This window comes from Oncorhynchus masou, chromosome 24 (genome assembly GCF_036934945.1).
Source record: "Oncorhynchus masou masou isolate Uvic2021 chromosome 24, UVic_Omas_1.1, whole genome shotgun sequence".
Lineage (NCBI taxonomy): Eukaryota > Metazoa > Chordata > Actinopteri > Salmoniformes > Salmonidae > Oncorhynchus > Oncorhynchus masou.
In genome coordinates, this window is record NC_088235.1 from 90,338,660 (window position 1) to 90,362,076 (window position 23,417).

The 23,417-nt window shown below is 45.1% G+C and overlaps 1 protein-coding gene across 2 annotated transcripts; it reads right to left on the reverse strand.

Annotated features, from left to right (window-relative positions):
• Positions 1 to 169: 169 nt before the first annotated feature.
• LOC135512984 (sodium-dependent phosphate transport protein 2B-like) lies at positions 170 to 10,992 on the reverse strand. 2 transcript variants are annotated; one of them, XM_064935556.1, is made up of 13 exons: positions 10,908 to 10,992; positions 9,955 to 10,004; positions 9,711 to 9,845; positions 7,810 to 7,938; positions 7,317 to 7,460; positions 6,852 to 6,963; positions 6,494 to 6,689; positions 4,414 to 4,509; positions 3,468 to 3,588; positions 2,641 to 2,808; positions 1,707 to 1,823; positions 1,411 to 1,535; positions 170 to 1,292 (listed from the first exon to the last, which is right to left on the reverse strand). In XM_064935556.1, exons 2-13 carry the CDS (start codon positions 9,998 to 10,000, stop codon positions 741 to 743), a joined length of 1,941 nt encoding a protein of 646 aa, XP_064791628.1. In that variant the 5' UTR covers positions 10,001 to 10,004; positions 10,908 to 10,992; the 3' UTR covers positions 170 to 740. The 2 variants fall into 2 exon arrangements, with proteins under 2 accessions (XP_064791628.1, XP_064791629.1); XM_064935557.1 differs by having other exon boundaries at positions 10,847 to 10,992.
• Between the last annotated feature and the right edge of the window lie 12,425 nt (positions 10,993 to 23,417).

The window sequence follows — 23,417 nt, forward strand, 5'->3', positions numbered from 1 at the left end:
ACTCACCCGGGGTAACCAGTCTACTGTACCCATTAGCTTACAGTTATGCATTATCAACCACATGACCAGGCATTTTGAAATCTACAACATAAAATGTATCATAATACCAGCTCAGCCATGCAAATAACCTTTCAGTTGTTTACCTATAAGCATGACACAAACTGATGCATTGGTTTCTAATATTTATTGATGAGAGACAATACTGTGAAACCCATATAAAACAAATACCAACATGTATTCAGTCCGACAGAATGTAAAATTACAGTCAGTCATGCTACAATATACAATGCAATACAGTAAATTATCAAATAGGAACATTACACTATTTGGAAATTATCACAACATTCTGTTTACAACTAACAATTTGTATTACTTACAAATATCAAAAGGTAAAACATTTTTAAATAGTCAGTGTTGCATTAATAATATATTTTTTAAAGTGCATGTTTATCCCATTCTATTTTATCATGAAAGTTGAAATGATACATTCAATAAACATGATCAAAAATATATGACGGATGTGCATAATGAGTCTGTATGATACCATGGAGTGGTTTTAGCTATATATGGTGATGTTCTCCTACAAGAAGTACAGTTGCTGTGTTCGGGCCTTCACCACTTCATGATACAGTATCATCTAAACAGAGACTGGTTAACTCCATAAAGCCTGAGCAAATGTGGAGGATTACATATATGTTATATATGTCTTACAGATATGTTACAGTGAATTCATAACTGTGTCAGAGCTGTGTAGCTTTCACAGTTTCCTTGGGAGCTTCTAGTGGTTCATCGTCTCTGGTTAGGGCTGGGTTATCATACATCTCTTGACTCTTCTTCCTCTCCTTACCACCCTTCTCTTCATCCTCAGTCTTCTGGCAGCACTTACAGCAGCAGCAGCAGCGGGTTCTACAGAAGGCCATGCCAGACATAACCACTCCATCCCAGGGGGCCATGGAGTGCAGGGGGCGGGGCAAGAAGTCCCAGTTCCGGAGCCTGCTGGGCAGGTACCGAGGACAACGCGTCTGCATCAGGTTGACGATGATGATGAAGATGGCCAGGACAACGATGGGCACGGCCACCCCCACCAGGGCCTGCCAGCCGGCCAGGGAGAGCCCCAGGATGGTTAGGGGCATGAGGAAGAAGCAGAGCAGGAGGTAGATCGCTGCGAACCAGCGGTAGTTGGCTGTGCGGTTCCCCAGGGCTCTGGCCAAGCGGATGGGGATCCGAGTGAAGGGGATAGGATACCACAGCAGGATCCCCGCTATGTTGAAGAAGAAATGGCACAGTGCAATCTGCAGAGGAGATGCAAACAGGGTGAGTGAGACTTCAATAACACTGATGTATAGAGAGACAGAGTGGACAGAGAGCAATATGACACCGCCATAAAAATAAATGATTACTACAACAAACCTGGAGTGAGTTGGCCAGGGTTTCCCCGGGAGCAGCCATAGCAGCAAGAATAGCAGTGGTAGTTGTGCCGATATTAGAGCCCAATGTCAGGGGATAGGCTCTCTCAAGGCTAATAACACCAATACCTGTTGGACGATAGAGAGAAGGAATAAGACATGGACCAGAGAAAAATAATACAAGCAGGGTTACATGATACTGAAAGAATACTTGAGTGTACCAGTAGGTTTGGATGCCATAGGAGCCAGCTAAAGGTAAATGGATAGATAGACGCTAAACAAATATGCCTAACTACTCACCGACAAGGGGCGTGATTGCAGAGGTGAAGACAGAGCTGCTCTGAACGATGAAGGTCATTCCTGCTCCGACCAGGATGGCAATGTAACCAGTGACCCAGCCGAAGGGGAAGGGGAAGTCTGAACAGACAAGACAGAGCAGGTTAGGCATGGGCTCCCGAGTGGCGCAGCGGTCTAAGGCACTGCATCTCAGTGCATCTCACTACAGACCCTGGTTCGATTCCAGGCTGTATCACAACCGGCCGTGATTGGGTGTCCCATAGGGCGGCGCACAATTGGCACAGCGTCATCCGGGTTAGGGTTTTGCCGGGGAAGGCCGTCCTTGTAAATAAGAATTTGTTCTTAACTGACTTGCCTAGTTAAATAAAAGTTAAAAAGCTTGGAGACCATAACCTTAAGATCACTTTGACTGTATTATGACCCCTTCAACATCAAAGTGAATTTTAGGATTACTTTCAACATAAACATCAAAGTGAATTTTAGGATAACTTTCAACATAAACATCAAAGTGAATTTTAGGATAACATTCAACATAAACATCAAAGTGAATTTTAGGATAACTTTCAACATAAACATCAAAGTGAATTTTAGGATAACTTTCAACATAAACATCAAAGTGAATTTTAGGATAACTTTCAACATAAACATCAAAGTGAATTTTAGGATAACATTCAACATAAACATCAAAGTGAATTTTAGGATAACTTTCAACATAAACATCAAAGTGAATTTTAGCATGACTTTCAACATGAACATCAAAGTGAATTTTAGGATAACTTTCAACATGAACATCTAAGTGACCATAAGAATCACAGGATAGTCATGTAACAGGACCAGAGCACCTGATGTGACCTTCAATCTGCAGAGTGTTATCAAACAGGGTGTATGTTCTACCAGCGTTCTGAGTAGATTGGGAAGATAGCCAATGTCTTCTCACCTGTGTTGAGCACCTTTTTGATGACCACGGCCACCTGTCCCTTGAGCATGGAGTTGAGCAGCTTGACGATGAGGATGAGGCAGGTACAGAGGATGAGCAGGGACAGGGCCAGCAGAATGAGGCCCACAGCCAGGTCAGGCAGGTTAGCATAGGCAAAGATATGGTTACCTGCATGGGAAGATGCCAAATGTTATTAAATATATACCTGAGACAAGGGTGGGATAAAACTGAAAGATTAGAGAGAAGGTAATTATTTTATTGAGATTAGTGATAAGGTAATTTTTCTGTCCTGACAGGACTTCCACCGATTTGATGGAAAGGATAGGAAGGAAGAATGTTACTTCAACAGTCAACATGTTTTTTTGCCCATAGCTTCTACACTTAGCCCTGACATGTCTGGTGACCCAAAGTAATGGGTTACTTTACAACTGGATCTGATCCAAGCCAAAATGAGTGATGACCCTTTCCCTTATTTTGATTGGCTGATCTTCCAAGCATACAGGTATTAATTTTGTTTGGCTGTGTGGAGTGCTGGCCCGTCGATCGGCCTTGGGCCACTCAGGTGCTTCAGCTGGCCAGAATGAATGGGACTTTTAAGCGGGTAGAGGGGGTGAGGGGAGGGTATTTGAGCAGGTAGAAGAGGTGAGGGGAGGGTATGTGATGAGTCACTAAATCGACTGAATGGAAGTCATTGTCCTTGTGACAGGTGGTGGTGGGGGGGTTGTTCTCTGATTTCACAGATGTTTGGCTGAGCGTATCAGGTAATCCAAATTGCTCTGTATAGGCCTTTTATGGGACCATGGGCACAGTGATTGTACTGTACTTACATCTCTCTAGATTGATCGTCTCAGTAACATTTATCTGCGTCCATGTCTTGTTGCCTTCCACCCAACAGGGGACGCCGATCGTGCAGTTGGCAGCTGAGGGAACTGTTATATTTAAAAGAGTCTAAAAAATAATAATATATGTTTTTTCGCCAATACAGATAAAATGCACAGTGCATAATCATTGTAATCAAAACATATGAAAACAATAACATCCACATTGACTAGTAAAGAAAAGGCATTTTATTAAAGGTCCAACACAGCCGGTTTTACCTCAAAATCAAATCCTTTCTGGGTAACAGTTAAGTACTTTACTGTAATTGTTTACCAATCAAATGGTCAAAAAGAAACAAAAATAGCTTTTTAGCAAAGAGCTAATTCATGCTGGAATTTTGATAGGACTGTCTGGGAGTGGTCTGAGTTGGGAGGGGAAAACTGAAAATGTACTGTTTTTCGCAGAGAGGTTTGGAACTCTCTTATTGGTCTATTAACTGATTTACCACCTGGTGATGTCACAAGACATGCCAAAACAGGCTGACACCAAAATAGGCTCACATTTCAGGCGGTCTTTTCAAACAGCGCACACACTAAAAGGGCATTATAATAATTTTCACAATTTCACGGTATTATTCCAAACTCATAGTGGAAAATATATATAAAAACACAGGAAATCACGTTTTTGACTGCACTGGGCCTTTAAGAAAATTCCACCTTCATCATGATATAGTGGCAATAAAGGACTGGTCCTTATAAGTAGAATCACTCTGGCCAAGCTAAAAGCTGTCAAACATTAACCATGCGACAGAGGGCTTAAGAGATAACACTCCCAGCTATACTACAGATTTATCTTGTTTTCTTACTGTTGGAAAAGTCTTCATCATCAATCATCACAAACTTGGTCAATAATAACCCATTGTTTGACTATCTGATTAATCATTTCGTGATTTACCGTGATTTTCTCTGTTTTGCACCAGATTTTGATCAGACTCTTGTTTCTGGCCGCTGGGTCACCCGTGGCAATGTCACTGATGACCGTTTTATCCAGCTAGAGGAAAAGAAAGGCTTCTGTTCAGTTGTATGTCATTTTATTATGGCCTACTAAAGTTCTCTATCAACTCAAATGTAATATTAAGCTGATGTTTCAAATATGTTTCAGGGTTGTATAGGTGTCTTGCTAGTCTTTGGAAAGTATTCAGATCCCTTGACTTTTTACACATTTTGTTACGTTACAGTCTTATTCTAAAATGTATTAAAAAATATATTTCCTCCAATCTACACACAATACCCCCTAATAATGAAGCAGGATTTTTGCTGATTTATCAAAAAATTTAAAAACTGAAATATAACATCTACCTACATAAGTATTCAGACCCTTTACTCAGTACTTTATTGAAGCACCTTTGGTAGTGATTACAGCCTTGAGTCTTCTTGGGTATGACGCTACAAGCTTGGCACAACTATATTTGGGGAGTTTCTCCCATTATTCTCTGCAGATCCTCTCAAGCTCTGTCAGGTTGGGTTGGGAGCGTTACTGCACAGCTATTTTCAGGTCTCTCCAGAGATGTTCGATTGGGTTCAAGTCCTGGCTCTGACTGGGCCACCCAAGGACATTCAGAGACTTGTCCCAAAGCCACTCCTGCGATGTCTTGGCTGTGTGCTTAGGCTCGTTGTCCTGTTGGATGGTGAACCTTCGCCCCAGTCTGAGGTCCTCAGCGCTTTGGAGCAGGTTTTCATTAAGGATCTCTCAGTACTTTGCTCCGTTCAAATTTCCCTCAACCCTGACTAGTCTCCCAGTCCCTGCTGCTGAAAAACATCCCCACAGCATTATGCTGCCACCACCATAGGGATGGTGCCAGGTTTCCTCTAGAAGTGACGGTTGGCATTCAGGCCAAAGAGTTCAATATTGGTTTCATCAGACCAGAAAATCTTGATTCTCATGGTCTGACAGTCTTTAGGTGCCTTTTCGCAAACTCCAAGTGGACTGTCATGTGCCTTTTATTGAGGAGTGGCTTCTGCCTGGCCACTCTACTATAAAGGCCTGATTGGTGGAAAGCTGCAGAGATGGTTGTCCTTCTGGAAGTTTCTCCCATCTCCACAGAGGAACTCTGAGTGACCATTGGGTTCATGGTCAACTCCCTGACCAAGGCCCTTCTCCCCCGATTTCTCAGTTTGGCCAGGCGGCCAGCTCTAGGAAGAGTCTTGGTGGTTCCAAACTTCTTCCATTTAAGAATGATGGAGGCCACTGTGTTCTTGGGGACCTTCAACACTGCAGAAATGTTTTGGTATCCGAGATCTGTGCCTCGACACTTTCCTGTCTCGGAGCTTTACGGACAATTCCTTCGACCTCATTGCTTGGTTTTTGCTCTGACATGCACTGTCAACTGTGGGACCTTATATAGACAGGTGTGTGCCTTTCCAAATCATGTACAATCAATTGAATTTACCGCAGGTGGACCCCAATGAAGTTGTAGAAACATCTCAAAGATGATCAATGGAAACAGGATGCACCTGAGCTCAATTTCAAGTCTCATAGCAAAGGGTCTGAATACTTATGTAAATAAAAAAACTAGATTTCTGTTTTAAATTGTTTATACATTTGCGAAAATTTCTAAAAACCTGTTTTCATTTTGTCAGGTGCATTAGGGACACTCATGTGATAATAATAAATTCCATTTATCAGACACTTTTATCCATAGCAACTTACAATCATGCATGCATATATTTTAGATATGGGTGGCCCCAGCGGGAATCAAACCGACAATATTTGCTGTTGTAAGCGCCATGCTCTACCGAATGAGCCACACAGGACCACCTATGTTGTAACAATCTGTCAGTCGATGACACAGTCGATGACGTAGCACGCAACCATTGGTTGGTGTCTGCAATGTCTGGGCAGGAGCAAAAGTACTATCCTTTGCTTGCTCATAGTTAGTTAAAATCCCATGATGTACACCAGATGACATCATCCAGAATAGCATTTTATATTGTGATTAACAAGATGCTTCATGATGGTTAAATGTGGCTCCTACCTCTATGATGGCACTGGTGAGGGGGTCAGTGATGACGTTTAGCAGGTCAGGGGCATTGTCACCCCCCTGGATGTTAAAGGAGTCGATGACAATCTTGGTGAGTTTATACAGGACACCAGTGGCTGCCTCCAGCGGCAGCAGGATCAGCACAGACAGCCAGTTAAAGAAGTCATGCACCGTGGCACCAGCAAACGCCCTGGAAGAAATAACACCAGGATCGACCTCTCACTATTTATCCAGCATGATACAATTCTGCATGTTACCAAGCAACAAATTAGAATGATTTTTTATAGTCCAAAATGGTGAAGTAAACTTCTATCAATTTAGGCTGCTTAGAAAGTGATCCAGTCAGATGTACCTGCGGAACTCATTTCTGTCTCCTGCCTGCATCATCGCCACGATAGTGTTGGTGACTGAGGTTCCAATGTTGGCTCCCATAATGACAGGCACGGCAGACTGGACCTCCAGCACTTCAATGACGATACAATCACTTTAGGTTTATATGAGACAATAATCACGTGGCTTGGATCATGTAGTTATGTATACAGATGCGTATGTATGAGTGAGTGCAAATGTGTTTGTTTACATTTTAGCAGACACTTTTATCCAGAGCAACTTATAGGAGCAATTTGTGTTTAGTGCCTTGCACAAGGACACATACAGATTTTTCACCTTGTTGGCTTGGGGATTCAAAATAGCAACCTTTGGGTTACTGGCCTAACACTCTTAACACTCTAACACTCTCATCCTGTACATGCATGAATGTCTATGTGTGCATGTGTGTATGTGTCCCATGTGTACTTGTATGTGTGTGCATACTCACATCCAGAAGACACCATGCTGACCACAATAGAGGAGGATGTGCTAGAACTCTGGACTAACACTGTGACCAGCACTCCAATCACCAGGCCAGCCACAGGGTTGGACAGCACCGCATTGTCTTGGAAAATGTCCCCTGCTGCCTTACCTATGGACACACAGTGACACAGCCAAATTCATCATGAAAACATTCCATAAATGCTTTGATATCCATAAACAGCCAATTTTATGATATTTAGAAATAGAATAAGAGGACAGTTGTAATTGTGAATAATATTGTGTAATGTCATCAACATGAAAGTATGAGAGTATCATTAAATGAGCAGAGCTAAAACACAAGTATGGACAATAGGTCCCTTTTCAGGACCTGGTTGACAACAAAGATTCACTTTTAATTACTTTATTTTGATTATGACTGTATATTATATGATTGGCTTGGGTTGGGTTGAATTCATTTTGTCTACACTGACAGAGAGAGAGTGCAGGTTTAATGTTACCTCCAACTAGCTGGAAAGCAGAGCTCAGGACGTCCAGAGAGCAGACGAACATGTAGAGAAATCCAACCAGCAGAATAAACTTGACGATGGAAGTCAGAACCCGCATAACCTTCCCTTTGGCATCCAACTCTGTTTCCAAAGAGAGACTGAATTTTTGTTGGTGTAGTCACACAGGTTCTCACTTCAACATTGATTTTCATCCCAGTGATTGGCATTTTTCCTATTTTGTTGCCTTACAACCTGGAATTAAAATTCATTTTGGGGGGGGGGGGTTGTATCATTTGATATACACAGCATGCCTACCACTTTGAAGATGCAAAGTATTTTTATTGTGAAACAAACTAGAAATAAGACAAAAAAATAGAAAACTAGAGTGTGCATAATTATCCCCCCCCCCCAAAGTCAATACTTTGTATAGCCACCTTTTGCAGCAATTGTAGCTGTAGGTTTCTTGGGGTATGTCTCTATAAGCTTGGCACATATAGTCACTGGGATTTTTGCTCATTCTTCAAGGCAAAACTGCTCCAGCTCCTTCAGGTTGGATGGGTTCCGCTGGTGTACAGAAATCTTTAAGTCATGCCGCAGATTCTCAATTGGATTGAGGTCTGGGCTTTGACTAGGCCATTCCAAGAAACTTAAATGTTTCCCCTTAAGCCACTCAAGTGTTGCTTTAGCAGTATGCTTAGTGTCATTGGGATGGTGGTTCACCCTCCTACTGGAAGGTGAACCTTCGTCCCAGTCTCAAATCTCTAGAAGTCTGAAACAGGTTCCCCTCAAGAATTTCCCTGTATTTAGCGCCATCCATCATTCTTTCAATTCTGACCAGTTTCCCAGTTCCTGCCGATGAAAAACATCCCAGCAGCATGATGCTGCCACCAACATGCTTCACTGTGGGGATGCTGTTCTCGGGGTGATGAGAGGTGTTGGGTTTGTGCCAGACATAGCGTTTTCCATGAAGGCCATCTGACGAGAGTACCTCCTTCCATATGTTTGGGGAGTCTCCCACATGCCTTTTGACGAACACCTAACGTGTTCGCTTATTTTTTTCTTTAAGCAATGGCTTTTTTCTGGCTACTCTTCGGTAAAGCCCAGCTCTGTGGAGTGTACAGCTTAAAGTGGTCCTATGGACAGATTCTCCAATCTCAGCTGTGGAACTTTGCAGGGTTATCTTTGGTCTCTTTTTTGCCTCTGATTAATGCCCTCATTGCCTGTTCCAGGAGATTTGGTGGGCGACCCTCTCTTGGCAGGTTTGTTGTGGTACCATATTCTTTCATTTTTTTATAATGGATTTAATGGTGCTCCTTGGGAAGTTCAAAGTTTCTGATATTTTTTTCTAACACAACCCTGATCTGTACTTCTCCACAACTTTGTCCCTGATCTGTTTGGAGAGCTCCTTGGGCTTCATTGTGTCACTTGCTTGGTGGTGCCCCTTGATTAGTGGTGTGGCAGACTCTGGGGCCTTTCAGAACAGGTGTATATATACTGAGATCATATGACGGATCATGTGACACTTAGATTGCACACAGGTGGACTTTAACTAATTATGTGACTTCTGAAGGTAATTGGTTGCACCAGATCTTATTTAGGGGCTTCATGACAAAGGGGGTGAATACATATGCATATACCACTTTTCCGTTTTGTATTTTTTAGATTTTTAAGTCATTTTTTTTCATTTCTCTTCACCAATTTAGACTATTTTGTGTATGTCCATTACATGAAATCCAAATAAAAATCAATGTAAATTACAGGTTGTAATGCAACAAAATAGGAAAAACGCCAAGGGGGATGAATACTTTTGCAAGGCACTGTATTGCACACTGTATTGAGTGCCCAGTGGTCAAAAGCTGTGCACTTTGTTGGGAATGAGGTACAATTTCAGATGCAACCACACTCTATCTCACCTGACCACTTGAGTCCAGTGTCCTGCAGTTCAGGGAGGTTCCAGGGGTCATCCTCATCCGGGTCCTTGTCCACCAGGTCCATGGTAGAATATGCCGACAGGACGACTAAGTCTTTCGGTGCCTTACCAGCATCATCTGTGAGATTAGGATAATTGTGAGAGGAGGTTGCCTCTGTGTGTGGTGATGCTGCCTGGTGGTGAGTTATGGACTTCATAGATATTAAAGCGTAGCCTACTGTACATACCAAGAGTGGGAGACGGAGTATCTCTAAATTCTGGATGAAGAGGCATTGCCCTATAGGAAAAAATAACTTACTTTGCGGTAAACCATGACGATCATGTAGCAAACCTCAAGGGATATTGGAATAAGGCTAAACAGTTTTGACTTGAATAAATCAATTTGGAAAGAAAAACATTTAAATGTGAAAAGCCAGTAACGGTTCACTTTTTAAATCTTTTTCTCTCTCAGAGGAAACAAATACACAGTCCTTTTATATTGAGACACCTCTATTTGATAGTTCCTTAATATTTTATATTTTTGTATCCTCCAACACATAGCCAAGCAATCTTGTGCCTGTCACAAGATGTTACCAAATATGAGAATTTCTCCTTTAAATTATGGAAACTTATTCCATGGGAATAACTCATGGTGATGTTGCTTTTTCACATCCACATTGATAAAGTCCACAGAGAAATACAAATATGACTGTATGCTAGGGGCCTACAATCCTCAAGAAACCATACAAAAAGTTGAATCAGAAAAGCTCTCTAAGCTCAGATTTTCCAAGGTTCAAAATGAGTCTCAAACACAAGTTGTGTACAACAGAGGCATACTATGTATATTACTAGGCTTTAACTAATACAATGAATACCTATTGTTCTAATAATAACAATAATAGTTATATCATCGTTATCTTTGCAACATTCGACAAAAAAAGAAAGCGAGGTTAAACAGCAGAAGGTAGCACTTCTGAAAACAAGCTCGACCAGTCATTGGCTCCACATTGTGTGTAGCTGCATGCCAACAACAATAATAATAATAATCATCATTTAGAGGTTATAAGCAAATACAGCTAGGTAACAATTCCTAACATAACTTTGTTTGTTTGTTGTAGTTGTATTTTGTTGTGATATTACCTGAATTGAGTCTTGTTTGTAATGTATGGTGTATTGCAGTATGAAGAGTGGTGATACACACCTGCAGTGGAGGCTTTTGCAGGAGTCCTTCACCTGAGCTCCCTGGATACCGCAAGCTGCTTATAAAGCACGAAACACGCTGGACCCTGACTGTTCAAAGTCCGTGGCAAAAGGGGCGCTCTGACAGTGAGTGAGTGATCTTACCAGAGCATCTGCAGTGAATGTAGACCAGGCAACATCAAATGATTAGTGTATGATGGAATATTACTACTCTGGCATGGGTTTTTACAACTTTGTTGGCACTAGGTAGAAAGTAGGCTAATGCCTGTCATAAACTTTTTTTTGTGTTTTTTTTTGCGGGATGATAGCAGCAGTCAATCTCAGAATATGGCGAAAAGAAAAGTAGCAAATGAACGAGGCGTAACCAAATAACCTTGATGATTTCAACATGGATTTACTGTATTGCCACATTTTCAAATATCTAAAAGGCCAGTCTGTGAATATTTATCACACTTTGATTGAGAATTGGGTATTCAAATAACAGATTTATAGAAGTTTTGTCTTCCAAATTTAATTAAGACTTTAAACAGGTTTAGACCATCTAGATTATTGCTAACCCTAGCCCTTTTCCTGACCTTAACCTAATTATCCTGAACTTCTACGTTAATTATCTTGACCTGCTACGTTAATTATCTTAACCTGCTATGTTAATTATCTTAATCTGCTGCGTAAATTCCCCTAGAACCTGCTACAAAAAAGTCGCTTTCGATTTGAGCTGTCTCAAAGTGGCATGTTTTAGGTTGTCCTGGCCGGCTCATTTTGCATTTGTGTGTAATGCATTTCTCATCTGAGTGGAGAAAACATGCTCTCTGGTGGTGGCTTGTGATGGCATTTGTAGGTTAAGCCAAATTTTATGGCAAATATTGTAGAGAACAAAAACAACAGTCAAGTATGTTGTGGGTAAAAAATGTTTAAAATCTACAGTGGGGCAAAAAAGTATTTAGTCAGCCACCAATTGTGCAAGTTCTCCAACTTAAAAAGATGAGAGAGGCCTGTAATTTTCATCATAGGTACACTTCAACTATAACAGACAAAATGAGAAAAAGAAAATCCAGAAAATCACATTGTAGGATTTTGTAATGCATTTATTTGCAAATTATGGGGGAAAATAAGTATTTGGTCACCTACAAACAAGCAGGATTTCTGGCTCTCACAGACCTGTAACTTCTTCTTTAAGAGGTTCCTCTGTCCTCCACTCGTTACCTGTATTAATGGCACCTGTTTGAACTTGTTATCAGTATAAAAGACACCTGTCCACAACCTCAAACAGTCACACTCCAAACTCCACTATGGCCAAGACCAAAGAGCTGTCAAAAGACACCAGAAACAAAATTGTAGACCTGCACCAGGCTGGGAAGACTGAAAATGCATTAGGTAAGCATCTTGGTTTGAAGAAATCAACTGTGGGAGCAATTATTAGGAAATGGAAGACATACAAGACCACTGATAATCTCCCTCGATCTGGGGCTCCACGCAAGATCTCACCCCGTGGGGTCAAAATGATCACAAGAACAGTGAGCAAAAATCCCAGAACCACACGGGGGGACCTAGTGAATGACCTGCAGAGAGCTGGGACCAAAGTAACAAAGCCTACCATCAGTAACACACTACGCTGCCAGGGACTCAAATCCTGCAGTGCCAGACGTGTCCCCCTGCTTAAGCCAGTACATGTCCAGGCCCGTCTGAAGTTTGCTAGAGAGCATTTGGATGATCCAGAAGAAGATTGGGAGAATGTCATATGGTCAGATGAAACCAAAATAGAACTTTTTGGTAAAAACTCAACTCGTCGTGTTTGGAGGACAGGAATGCTGAGTTGCATCCAAAGAACACCATACCTACTGTGAAGCATGGGGGTGGAAACATCATGCTTTGGGGCTGTCTTTCTGCAAAGGGACCAGGACGACTGATCAGTGTAAAGGAAAGAATGAATGGGACCCTGTATCGGGAGATTTTGAGTGAAAACCTCCTTCCATCAGCAAGGACATTGAAGATGAAGCGTGGCTGGGTCTTTCAGCATGACAATGATCCCAAACACAACGCCCGGGCAACGAAGGAGTGGCTTCGTAAGAAGCATTTCAAGGTCCTGGAGTGGCCTAGCCGGTCTCCAGATCTCAACCCCATAGAAAATCTTTGGAGGGAGTTGAAAGTCTGTGTTGCCCAGCAACAGCCCCAAAACATCACTGCTCTAGAGGAGATCTGCATGGAGGAATGGGCCAAAATACCAGCAACAGTGTGTGAAAACCTTGTGAAGACTTACAGAAAATGTTTGACCTCTGTCATTGCCAACAAAGGGTTTATAACAAAGTATTGAGATAAACTTTTGTTATTGACCAAATACATATTTTCCACCATAATATGCAAATAAATTCATTCAAAATCCTACAACGTGATTTTCTGTATTTTTTTTTCAAATTTTGTCTGTCATAGTTGAAGTGTACCTATGATGAAAATTACAGGCCTCTCTCATCTTTTTAAGTGGGAGAACTTGCACAATTGGTGGCTGACTAAATACTTTTTTGCCCCACTGTATATAGGCCTACTTTATTATATAAACAACCAAAGGACCATAGGCAATACACTTCAGTATATCAGAGATAAGACTATTATCTGATTAATGTTTGATATAGCTTGGCTTGATCAGGACTATAAGATAGACCATATTATCATGTTGACACTCTTATTATGACTCTGGCAGTATGTGAGAATTTAAAATATCAGTTTCATACTGAATCATACAGGGTTGAAGAGCTCAACTGTGATTATCACATTATTACAACAATCTAAGCAACTGTGAGGAAAGAAAAGTCTAAAACATGATAGCCCTACAGTAAGTAACTTCATGTTAAAATGTAATACAGTATGGCAATGAAAGACTATGAATCCAAGTTGGCAAATGTAATTACATTTAGTACCCCTCTCCCTCTCCTTCTCCCTCTCTTATGCGCACCCATGCTCACACACACACACACACACACACACACACACACACACACACACACACACACACACACACACACACACACACACACACACACACACACACACACACACACACACACCCTCTTATCAATCTGCTGTGTCATACATTTGAAAGTACTTTAAGTTATCCCACATGTTGGCCAGCAAAAACAAACCAAGCAACCAACCAAACAAACATGGACTCTACAAAGCATTCCACAGGGTGCTGGCCCATGTTGACTCCAATGCTTCTGTCAAGTTGGCTGGTGGTGGACCATTCTTGATACACACGGGAAACTGTTGAGCGTAAAAAACACAGCCTATGATATCCAATTGGTAGTTACAGTCTTGTCCCATCACTATAACTCCGCTGTGGACTTGGGAGAGACGAAGGTCGAGAGCCATGCGTCCTCTGAATCAAGACCCTGCCAAGCCACACTGCTTCTTGACACACTGCTCGCTTAACCCGGAAGCCAGCCGCAACAATGAGTCGGAGGAAACACAATCCAGCTGGCAACAAATCAAATCAAATCAAATTTTATTTGTCACATACACATGGTTAGCATATGTTAATGCGAGTGTAGCGAAATGCTTGTGCTTCTAGTTCCGACAATGCAGTAATAACCAACGAGTAATCTCACTAACAATTCCAAAATTACTACCTTATACACACAAGTGTAAAGGATATGTACATGTAAAGAATATGTACATAAAGATATATGAATGAGTGATGGTACAGAGCGGCATAGGCAAGATGCAGTAGATGGTATCGAGTACAGTATATACATATGAGATGAGTATGTAAACAAAGTTGCATAGTTTAAAGTGGCTAGTGATACATATATTACATAAAGATGCAGTAGATGATATAGAGTACAGTATATACGTATACATGTGAGATAAATAATGTAGGGTATGTAAACATTATATTAGGTAGCATTGTTTAAAGTGGCAAGTGATATATTTTACATCATTTCCCATCAATTCCCATTATTAAAGTGGCTGGAGTTGAGTCAGTGTGTTGGCAGCAGCCACTCAATGTTAGTGGTTGCTGTTTAACAGTCTGATGGCCTTGAGATAGAAGCTGTTTTTCAGTCTTTCAGTCCCAGCTTTGATGCACCTGTACTGACCTCGCCTTCTGGATGATAGCGGGGTGAACAGGCAGTGGCTCGGGTGGTTATTGTCCTTGATGATCTGTATGGCCTTCCTGTGACATCGGGTGGTGCAGGTGTCCTGGAGGGCAGGTAGTTTGCACCTGGTGATGCGTTGTGCAGACCTCACTACCCTCTGGAGAGACTTACGGTTGTGGGCGGAGCAGTTGCCGTACCAGGCGGTGATACAGGCCGATCGGATGCCCTCGATTGTGCATCTGTAGAAGTTTGTGAGTGCTTTTGGTGACAAGCCAAATTTCTTCAGCCTCCTGAGGTTGAAGATGCGCTGCTGCGCCTTCTTCACGATGCTGTCTGTGTGGGTGGACCAATTCAGTTTGTCTGTGATGTGTACGCCGAGGAACTTAAAACTTACTACCCTCTCCACTACTGTTCCATCGATGTGGATAGGGGGGTGTTCCCTCTGCTGTTTCCTGAAGTCCACAATCATCTCCTTAGTTTTGTTGACGTTGAGTGTGAGGTTATTTTCCTGACCCCACACTCCGAGGGTCCTCACCTCCTCCCTGTAGGCCGTCTCGTCATTGTTGGTAATCAAGCCTACCACTGTTGTGTCGTCCGCAAACTTGATGATTGAGTTGGAGGCGTGCGTGGCCACGCAGTCATGGGTGAACAGGGAGTACAGGAGAGTGCTCAGAACGCACCCTTGTGGGGCCCCAGTGTTGAGGATCAGCGGGGTGGAGATGTTGTTACCTACCCTCACCACCTGGGGGCGGCCCATCAGGAAGTCCAGTACCCAGTTGCACAGGGCGGAGTCGAGACCCAGGGTCTCGAGCTTGATGACGAGTTTGGAGGGTACTATGGTGTTAAATGCTGAGCTGTAGTCGATGAACAGCATTCTCACATAGGTATTCCTCATGTCCAGATGGGTTAGGGCAGTGTGCAGTGTGGTTGAGATTGCATTGTTTGTGGACCTATTTGGGCAGTAAGCAATTTGTAGTGGGTCTAGGGTGTCAGGTAGGGTGGAGGTGATATGGTCCTTGACTCGTCTCTCAAAGCACTTCATGATGACGGAAGTGAGTACTACGGGGCGGTAGTCGTTTAGCTCAGTTACCTTAGCTTTCTTGGGAACAGGAACAATGGTGGCCCTCTTGAAGCATGTGGGAACAGCATATAGGGATTGATTGGATAGGGATTGATTGAATATGTCCGTAAACACACCAGCCAGCTGGTCTGCGCATGCTCTGAGGGCGCGGCTGGGGATGCCGTCTGGGCCTGCAGCCTTGCGAGGGTTAACATGTTTAAATGTTTTTCTCACCTCGGCTGCAGTGAAGGAGAGTCCGCATGTTTTGGTTGCGGGCCGTGTCAGTGGCACTGTATTGTCCTCAAAGCGGGCAAAAAAGTTATTTAGTCTGCCTGGGAGCAAGACATCCTGGTCTGTGACTGGGCTGGTTTTCTTTTTGTAATCCGTGATTGACTGTAGACCCTGCCACATACTTCTTGTGTCTGAGCCGTTGAATTGCGAATCTACTTTGTCTCTATACTGACGCTTAGCTTGTTTGATTGCCTTGCGGAGGGAATAGCTACACTGTTTGTATTCGGTCATGTTTCCGGTCACCTTGCCCTGATTAAAAGCAGTGGTTTGCGCTTTCAGTTTCACCCTAATGCTGCCGTCAATCCACGGTTTCTGGTTTGGGAATGTTTTAATCGTTGCTTTGGGAACGACATCTTCAAAGCATGTTCTAATGAACTCGCTCACCAGCATATTCGTCAATGTTGTTGTTTGACGCAATTTGAAACATATCCCAGTCCACGTGATGGAAGCAGTCTTGGAGCGTGGAATCAGATTGGTCGGACCAACGTTGAACAGACCTCATCGCGGGAGCTTCTTGTTTTAGCTTCTGTCTGTAGACAGGGAGCAACAAAATGGAGTCGTGGTCAGCTTTTCCGAAAGGAGAGCGGTGGAGGGCCTTATATGCGTCACGGAAGTTAGAATAGCAATAATCCAAGGTTTTGCCAGCCCTGGTTGCGCAATCGATATGCTGATACAATTTAGGGAGTCTTGTTTTCAGATTGGCCTTGTTAAAATCCCCAGCTACAATGAATGCAGCCTCAGGATATGTGGATTCCAGTTTGCAAAGAGTCAAATAAAGTTCGTTCAGAGCCATCGATGTGTCTGCTTGGGGGGGAATATATACGGCTGTGATTATAATCGAAGAGAATTCCCTTGGTAGATAATGCGGTCGACATTTACTTGTGAGGAATTCTAAATCAGTTGAACAGAAGGACTTGAGTTCCTGTATGTTGTTGTGACCACACCACGTGTCGTTAACCATAAAGCATACGCCCCCGCCCCTCTTCTTACCAGAAAGATGTTTGTTTCTGTCGGCGCGATGCGTGGAGAAACCAGCTGGCTGCACCGACTCCGATAGCGTCTCTCGAGTGAGCCATGTTTCCGTGAAGCAAAGAACGTTACAGTCTCTGATGTCCCTCTGGAATGCTACGCTTGCTCCGATTTCATCAACCTTGTTGTCAAGAGACTGGACATTGGCGAGAAGTATGCTAGGGAGCGGTGCTCGATGCGCCCGTCTCCGGAGTCTGACCAGAAGACCGCTTCGTTTCTCTCTTTTACGAAGACGTTTTTTTGGGGTCGCCGGCTGGGATCCATTCTGTTGTCCTGGATGAAAGGCAGAACACAGGATCCGCTTCGCGAAAGTCATATTCTTGGTCGTACTGATGGTGAGTTGACGCTGCTCTCTGTCGGTGCCGGAAGTACAGGGCAACAGAAGTCAGCTTGCAGGCACCCGGCCAGCCACAAGGAGTTGCTACAGCACAATGGAACAAGGAAATCCCGGCAGGCCAAACCACCCGGACAATGCTGGGCCAATTGTGCGCTGCCTCATGGGTCTCCTAGTCACCGCCGGCTGTGACACAGCCTGGGATTGAACCCGGGCAGTAGTGACGCCTCAAGCACTGCGATGCTTGGTTTCTCAAATGATTGACTCGCCTGGTTGACCAACTACTTCTCTGATAGAGTTCAGTGTGTCAAATCGGAGGGTCTGCTGTCCGGACCTCTGGCAGTCTCTATGGGGGTGCCACAGGGTTCAATTCTTGGACCGACTCTCTTCTCTGTATACATCAATGAGGTCGCTCTTGCTGCTGGTGAGTCTCTGATCCACCTCTACGCAGACGACACCATTCTGTATACTTCTGGCCCTTCTTTGGACACTGTGTTAACAACCCTCCAGGCAAACTTCAATGCCATACAACTCTCCTTCCGTGGCCTCCAATTGCTCTTAAATACAAGTAAAACTAAATGCATGCTCTTCAACCGATCGCTACCTGCACCTACCCGCCTGTCCAACATCACTACTCTGGACGGCTCTGACTTAGAATACGTGGACAACTACAAATAATTAGGTGTCTGGTTTGTCAGGATTTGGCCAGGGTTGTTCCGGGTTTTGGTCACTAGATGCCCCCATTGTGCTTTTTGACCTTATGTTTTTTCCCTTGTTCCCCATTATTATTTGCACCTGTGCCTCGTTTCCCGTGATTGTATTTAAACCCTTAGTTTCCCTCAGTTCTGGGCTCTGTGTTTGTATGTTAGCACCCAGCCCTAGTGTTCTGTGTATTCTTGTCGATTCCGGTGGATGCTCTTGTGGAATTCTGTTTTTGTTTTTGAGTATCTCTTGAGGCTTTTTGTGCTATTCCTACCACCTTTGGATTTGCCATTTTTGTATTTAAGGACTTCTCCTTTTTACTTTATTAAATACACCGTCTTAAGTACTGCTGTGTCTGCCTCATCTTCTGGGTTCTGCTGACTATTCGTGGCTCAGTTGGTTAAAGTGACTGTTTCTCACTCCGGAGACCCAGGTTCGTAACCGGGTCCTGACACAGAGCCAAAAATGAACCCAGAGGCAGCCAGTTCCCAGGACCTTTTTGCCATGCTGTCCCACCACCAGGAGACTGTCCAACGCCACGAAGCCGCCCTGGTTCAGCAAGAGGCCTTAATGGCTAGACATTCTCATCTTCTGTCGGAGATGCTGACTTCCATTAAGCAAATATCTGATCGTCTTACCCCGGCAACAGTTCCCGTCCCAGTACCTCAGATTCACGTACCCATGGCAGTTAACCCCCTGGCTGAACCTCGTCTTCCACCTCCCCAACGGTTCTCAGGTGATCCAAGTGCTTGTAAAGGGTTTCTCACCCAATGTTCTCTCTCCTTTGAGCTACAACCCTCGTCGCTTCCCACCGACCGGTCTAAGATCGCTTATATCATCACCCTGCTGTCGGAAAAAGCCCTGGCCTAGGCTACTGCTGTGTGGGATGCCCATAGTTCCTGCTGTGCCAGCTACTCTGCCTTTGCTGAGGAATTCAAACGAGTGTTTCAAGGCCCAAGCAGTGGTTCTGACTCAGCCAAACAGCTCCTGACTCTCCACCAAGGTTGGCGCAGCGTGACGGACTATGCCATCCAGTTCCGCACGGTGGCAGCAGCAAGTGGCTGGAACAACGAGGCGCTCACGGTGTGCTTTCTGAAAGGCCTTTCCGACACTATCCAAGATGAACTGGCCACTCGGGAACCACCGGACAATCTCGAGTCCCTGATCAAGTTGGCCTCACGCATTGACCAGCGTCTGAGAGAGAGAGAACTCAACCGTAGACCTCTAGCCCCTATCAGTCCCAGCTCCGAGTCCCCACCTTTATCCTCGCTGGCTCCATCGGAACCTATGCAGATTGGACGCATCTCCCAGGCTGAGAGAGACCGCCGGATGAGGAGCGACGCTGTCTATATTGCGGCAAACCGGGCCATTTCCGTTCCACGTGTCCCGGGCTCCAGGGAAACGCTCTGTCCCGTACAGACCGGGGGGAACTGTAACGGGAAACATAACCTCCTCCCCCATCCGTCCAACTCCTGTCTGCTCATTCCAGTCACCCTCTCCTGGGACAACCACAAGCTTCACCTTCAAGCCTTGGTAGACTCTGGAGCCGCAGGTAACTTCATGGATGGTGTCTGGGCGAAGGAGAATGGCGTTCCTCTGAACCTCTAAGTGAACCCATGAGGGTCACTACATTGGATGGAAGCCCTTTGGGATCTGGACTTGTCACTCATGTCACTACCTCCTTGCGACTTTCAGTTTCACAACACCAGGAATTGATGAACTTTCATTTGATCTCCTGTTCCGAGTTCCCTCTCATCCTTGGATACCCCTGGCTTCACAGCCATAACCCTCACATCGACTGGTCTGTGGGCACTATCAAGCAGTGGGGTCCTACGTGCCAAGCTACTTGTATTTTCCAGAATTCCCGAGTTCTACTCCCGAGTCTTTAGAATCCATCGACCTGACCCGAGTTCCCGAGTGTTACCATGACCTCAAACTGGTGTTTAGCAAACAGAGGGCCACCATGCTACCACCCCATAGACCTTACGATTGCCCCATCGACCTGTTTCCGGGCACTTGCCCCCCAGGGGTCGGATCTTTCCCTATCTCCACCCGAACGAGCTGCTATGGATACCTACATCAAGGACGCTCTGGAAGCAGGCCTCATGCGCCCATCCACCTCCCCATTTTTCTTTGTGGCCAAGAAAGACGGTGGATTACGTCCTTGCATCGACTACCGGGGACTCAATGCCATAACCGTCCGTAACCGTTACCCGCTACCCCTTATGGCCACAGCCTTCGAGCTGCTCCAGGAAGCAGTTGTTTTCACTAAGCTTGACCTGCGGAACGCATACCATCTTGTGCGGATCAGACCTGGTGACGAGTGGAAGACCGCTTCAACACGCCTACTGGTCACTATGAATACTTGGTGATGCCCTTCGGCCTGACCAACGCCCCAGCGGTGTTCCAAGCGCTCATAAACGATGTGCTTAGGGATATGCTTAACATATTTGTGTTCGTTTACTTGGATGACATCCTCATCTTTTCGAGCTCCCTTCAAGAACACACTAAGCATGTCAGACAAGTACTCAAACGCCTCCTGGACAGCCATCTGTACGTTAAGCCGGAAAAATGTGAATTCCATTCATCCCGAGTACAATTCCTGGGATTTGTAGTGGAACCCGGTCGAGTCCAAATGGACCCCAGGAAGGTAGGGGCGGTAGCGGATTGGCCCACCCCCAAATCCGTTAAGGAAGTTCAGCGTTTCCTGGGCTTCACAAACTTCTACCGCAAGTTCATCAAGAACTTCAGCTTGGTGGCAGCCCCTCTCTCAGCTTTAACCAAGGGTGGCAATGCAAGGTTTTTGTGGGGAAGAGAAGCTGAGACGGCCTTCCAAGGACTCAAGCAGCGCGTTCTCTCTGCTCCCATCCTGATACTACCGACTACGGATGAACCATTTGTGGTGGAGGTAGACGCATCAGAGGTTGGTGTTGGAGCTGTCCTGTCTCAGAGGGGTGAAGACAAGAAGCTTCATCCGTGCGCTTTCTTCTCACACCGGCTTACCCCGACTGAGAGGAACTACGATGTGGGGGATCGTGAACTCCTAGCGGTTAAGATGGCATTGAAGGAATGGAGACACTGGCTCGAGGGGGCTTCTCACCTGTTTCAAGTGCTTACGGACCACAAAAATCTGGAGTATATCCAGCAGGCGAAGCGGTTGAACTCTAGACAAGCTAGATGGTCTCTTTTCTTCAATCGATTCCAGTTTATCCTCACCTATCGGCCCGGGTCGAAGAATCTCAAACCGGATGCCCTGTCCCGAGTCTACGCTCCTGCCATTCGAGATGACACGGACATGCCTGTCCTTCCTGCTGCTAAGATTGTGGCTCCGATCTCGTGGCAAGTTGAGGATACCGTGAGACGTGCTCAAGCTCGAACCGGACCCGAAAGGAGGTCCTGCCAATCGGTTGTTTGTCCCCAAGGCAGTGAGGACTCAGGTCCTTCTGTGGGGGCACTCCTCCGCCTCACCTGTCATCCGGGCGTAGGTCGATCTTGGAGTTCATCCAGCGTAAGTTCTGGTGGCCTACCATAAGAGAAGACGTTGCCACTTTCGCCAATGCCTGTCCCGTGTGCTGCCAGGGCAAATCTTCTCACCTCTGCCCTCAAGGACTCCTTCACCCTTTACCTGTTCCCCACAGACCCTGGTCCCATATCTCATTGGACTTTATTACTGGACTTCCTCCATCCCATGGCAATACTACTATCCTAGTCATAATCGACAGGTTTTCAAAGGCGGCCAGGTTCGTCCCTCTGACTAAGTTACCTTCTGCCAAGGAAACGGCTGAGTTGGTAATTAATCATGTGTTCCGAGTCTTCTGCATTCCTCAAGATATGGTTTCTGACAGAGGTCCCCAGTTCGCCCAAGGTTTTGGAAGGCCTTCTGCCAACTCATGGGGGCTTCTGCCAGTCTATCTTCAGGGTACCATCTGGAGTCCAACGGCCAAACAGAGAGGATGAATCAAGAGCTGGAAACCACCCTCCGATGTATGACTCGTGACAACCCGTCCACATGGTCATCCTTTATTGTTTGGGCCGAATACGCGCACAACACCTTGCGTTCCTCCTCCACTGGTATGTCCCCGCACGAGTGTCAGTTTGGCTATGCTCCTCCATTGTTCCCGGACCAGGAGGCAGAAGTCAGAGTGCCTTCAGCCTTGAAGTTCTCAGACGCTGTCGGCTTATGTGGAGGAAGACCCGTCTTAATCTTATGCGTTCCTCACAGAGGTACCAACAACAAGCCAACAGACGCCGCCGTCCCGGGCCTACCCTGCGCCCGGCCAGAGAGTCTGGCTCTCCACAAGAGACTTACCTCTACGGGTGGAGTCTCGCAAAAAATACATCGGTCTCTTCAAGGTTGCCAGGAGAGTTAACCCAGTTTCTTATCGCCTACACTTACCCAGATCCCTTAAGATTAATCCCACATTTCACATTTCATTGTTAAAACCTGTTGTTTTTTCTCCCCTTGTCCCGGCAGACAGACCTCCCCTCCGCCTCGTGTCATTGGAGGCCAGCCGGCTTATACCGTCCATCGGATACTGGATTCCCGCCGGGTGCAGCGGTCCTGGCAGTATCTGGTGGACTGGGAAGGCTACGGTCCCGAGGAGCGCTCCTGGGTTCCTGCCAAAGACATCCTGGACCCTGACCTCATTCGTCAGTTCAGGGCCCTCCACCCTGATGGTAGGAACGTCAGGAGCCGTTCCTAGGGGGGATTCTGTCAGGATTTGGCCAGGGTTGTTCCGGGTTTTGGTCACTAGATGCCCCCATTGTGCTGTTTGACCCTATGTTTTTTCCCTTGTCCCCCATTATTATTTGCACCTGTGCCTCGTTTCCCCCTGATTGTATTTAAACCCTTAGTTTCCCTCAGTTCTGGGCTCTGTGTTTGTATGTTAGCACCCAGCCCTAGTGTTCTGTGTATTCTTGTCGATTCCGGTGGATGCTCTTGTGGAATTCTGTTTTTGTTTTTGAGTATCTCTTGAGGCTTTTTGTGCTATTCCTACCACCTTTTGG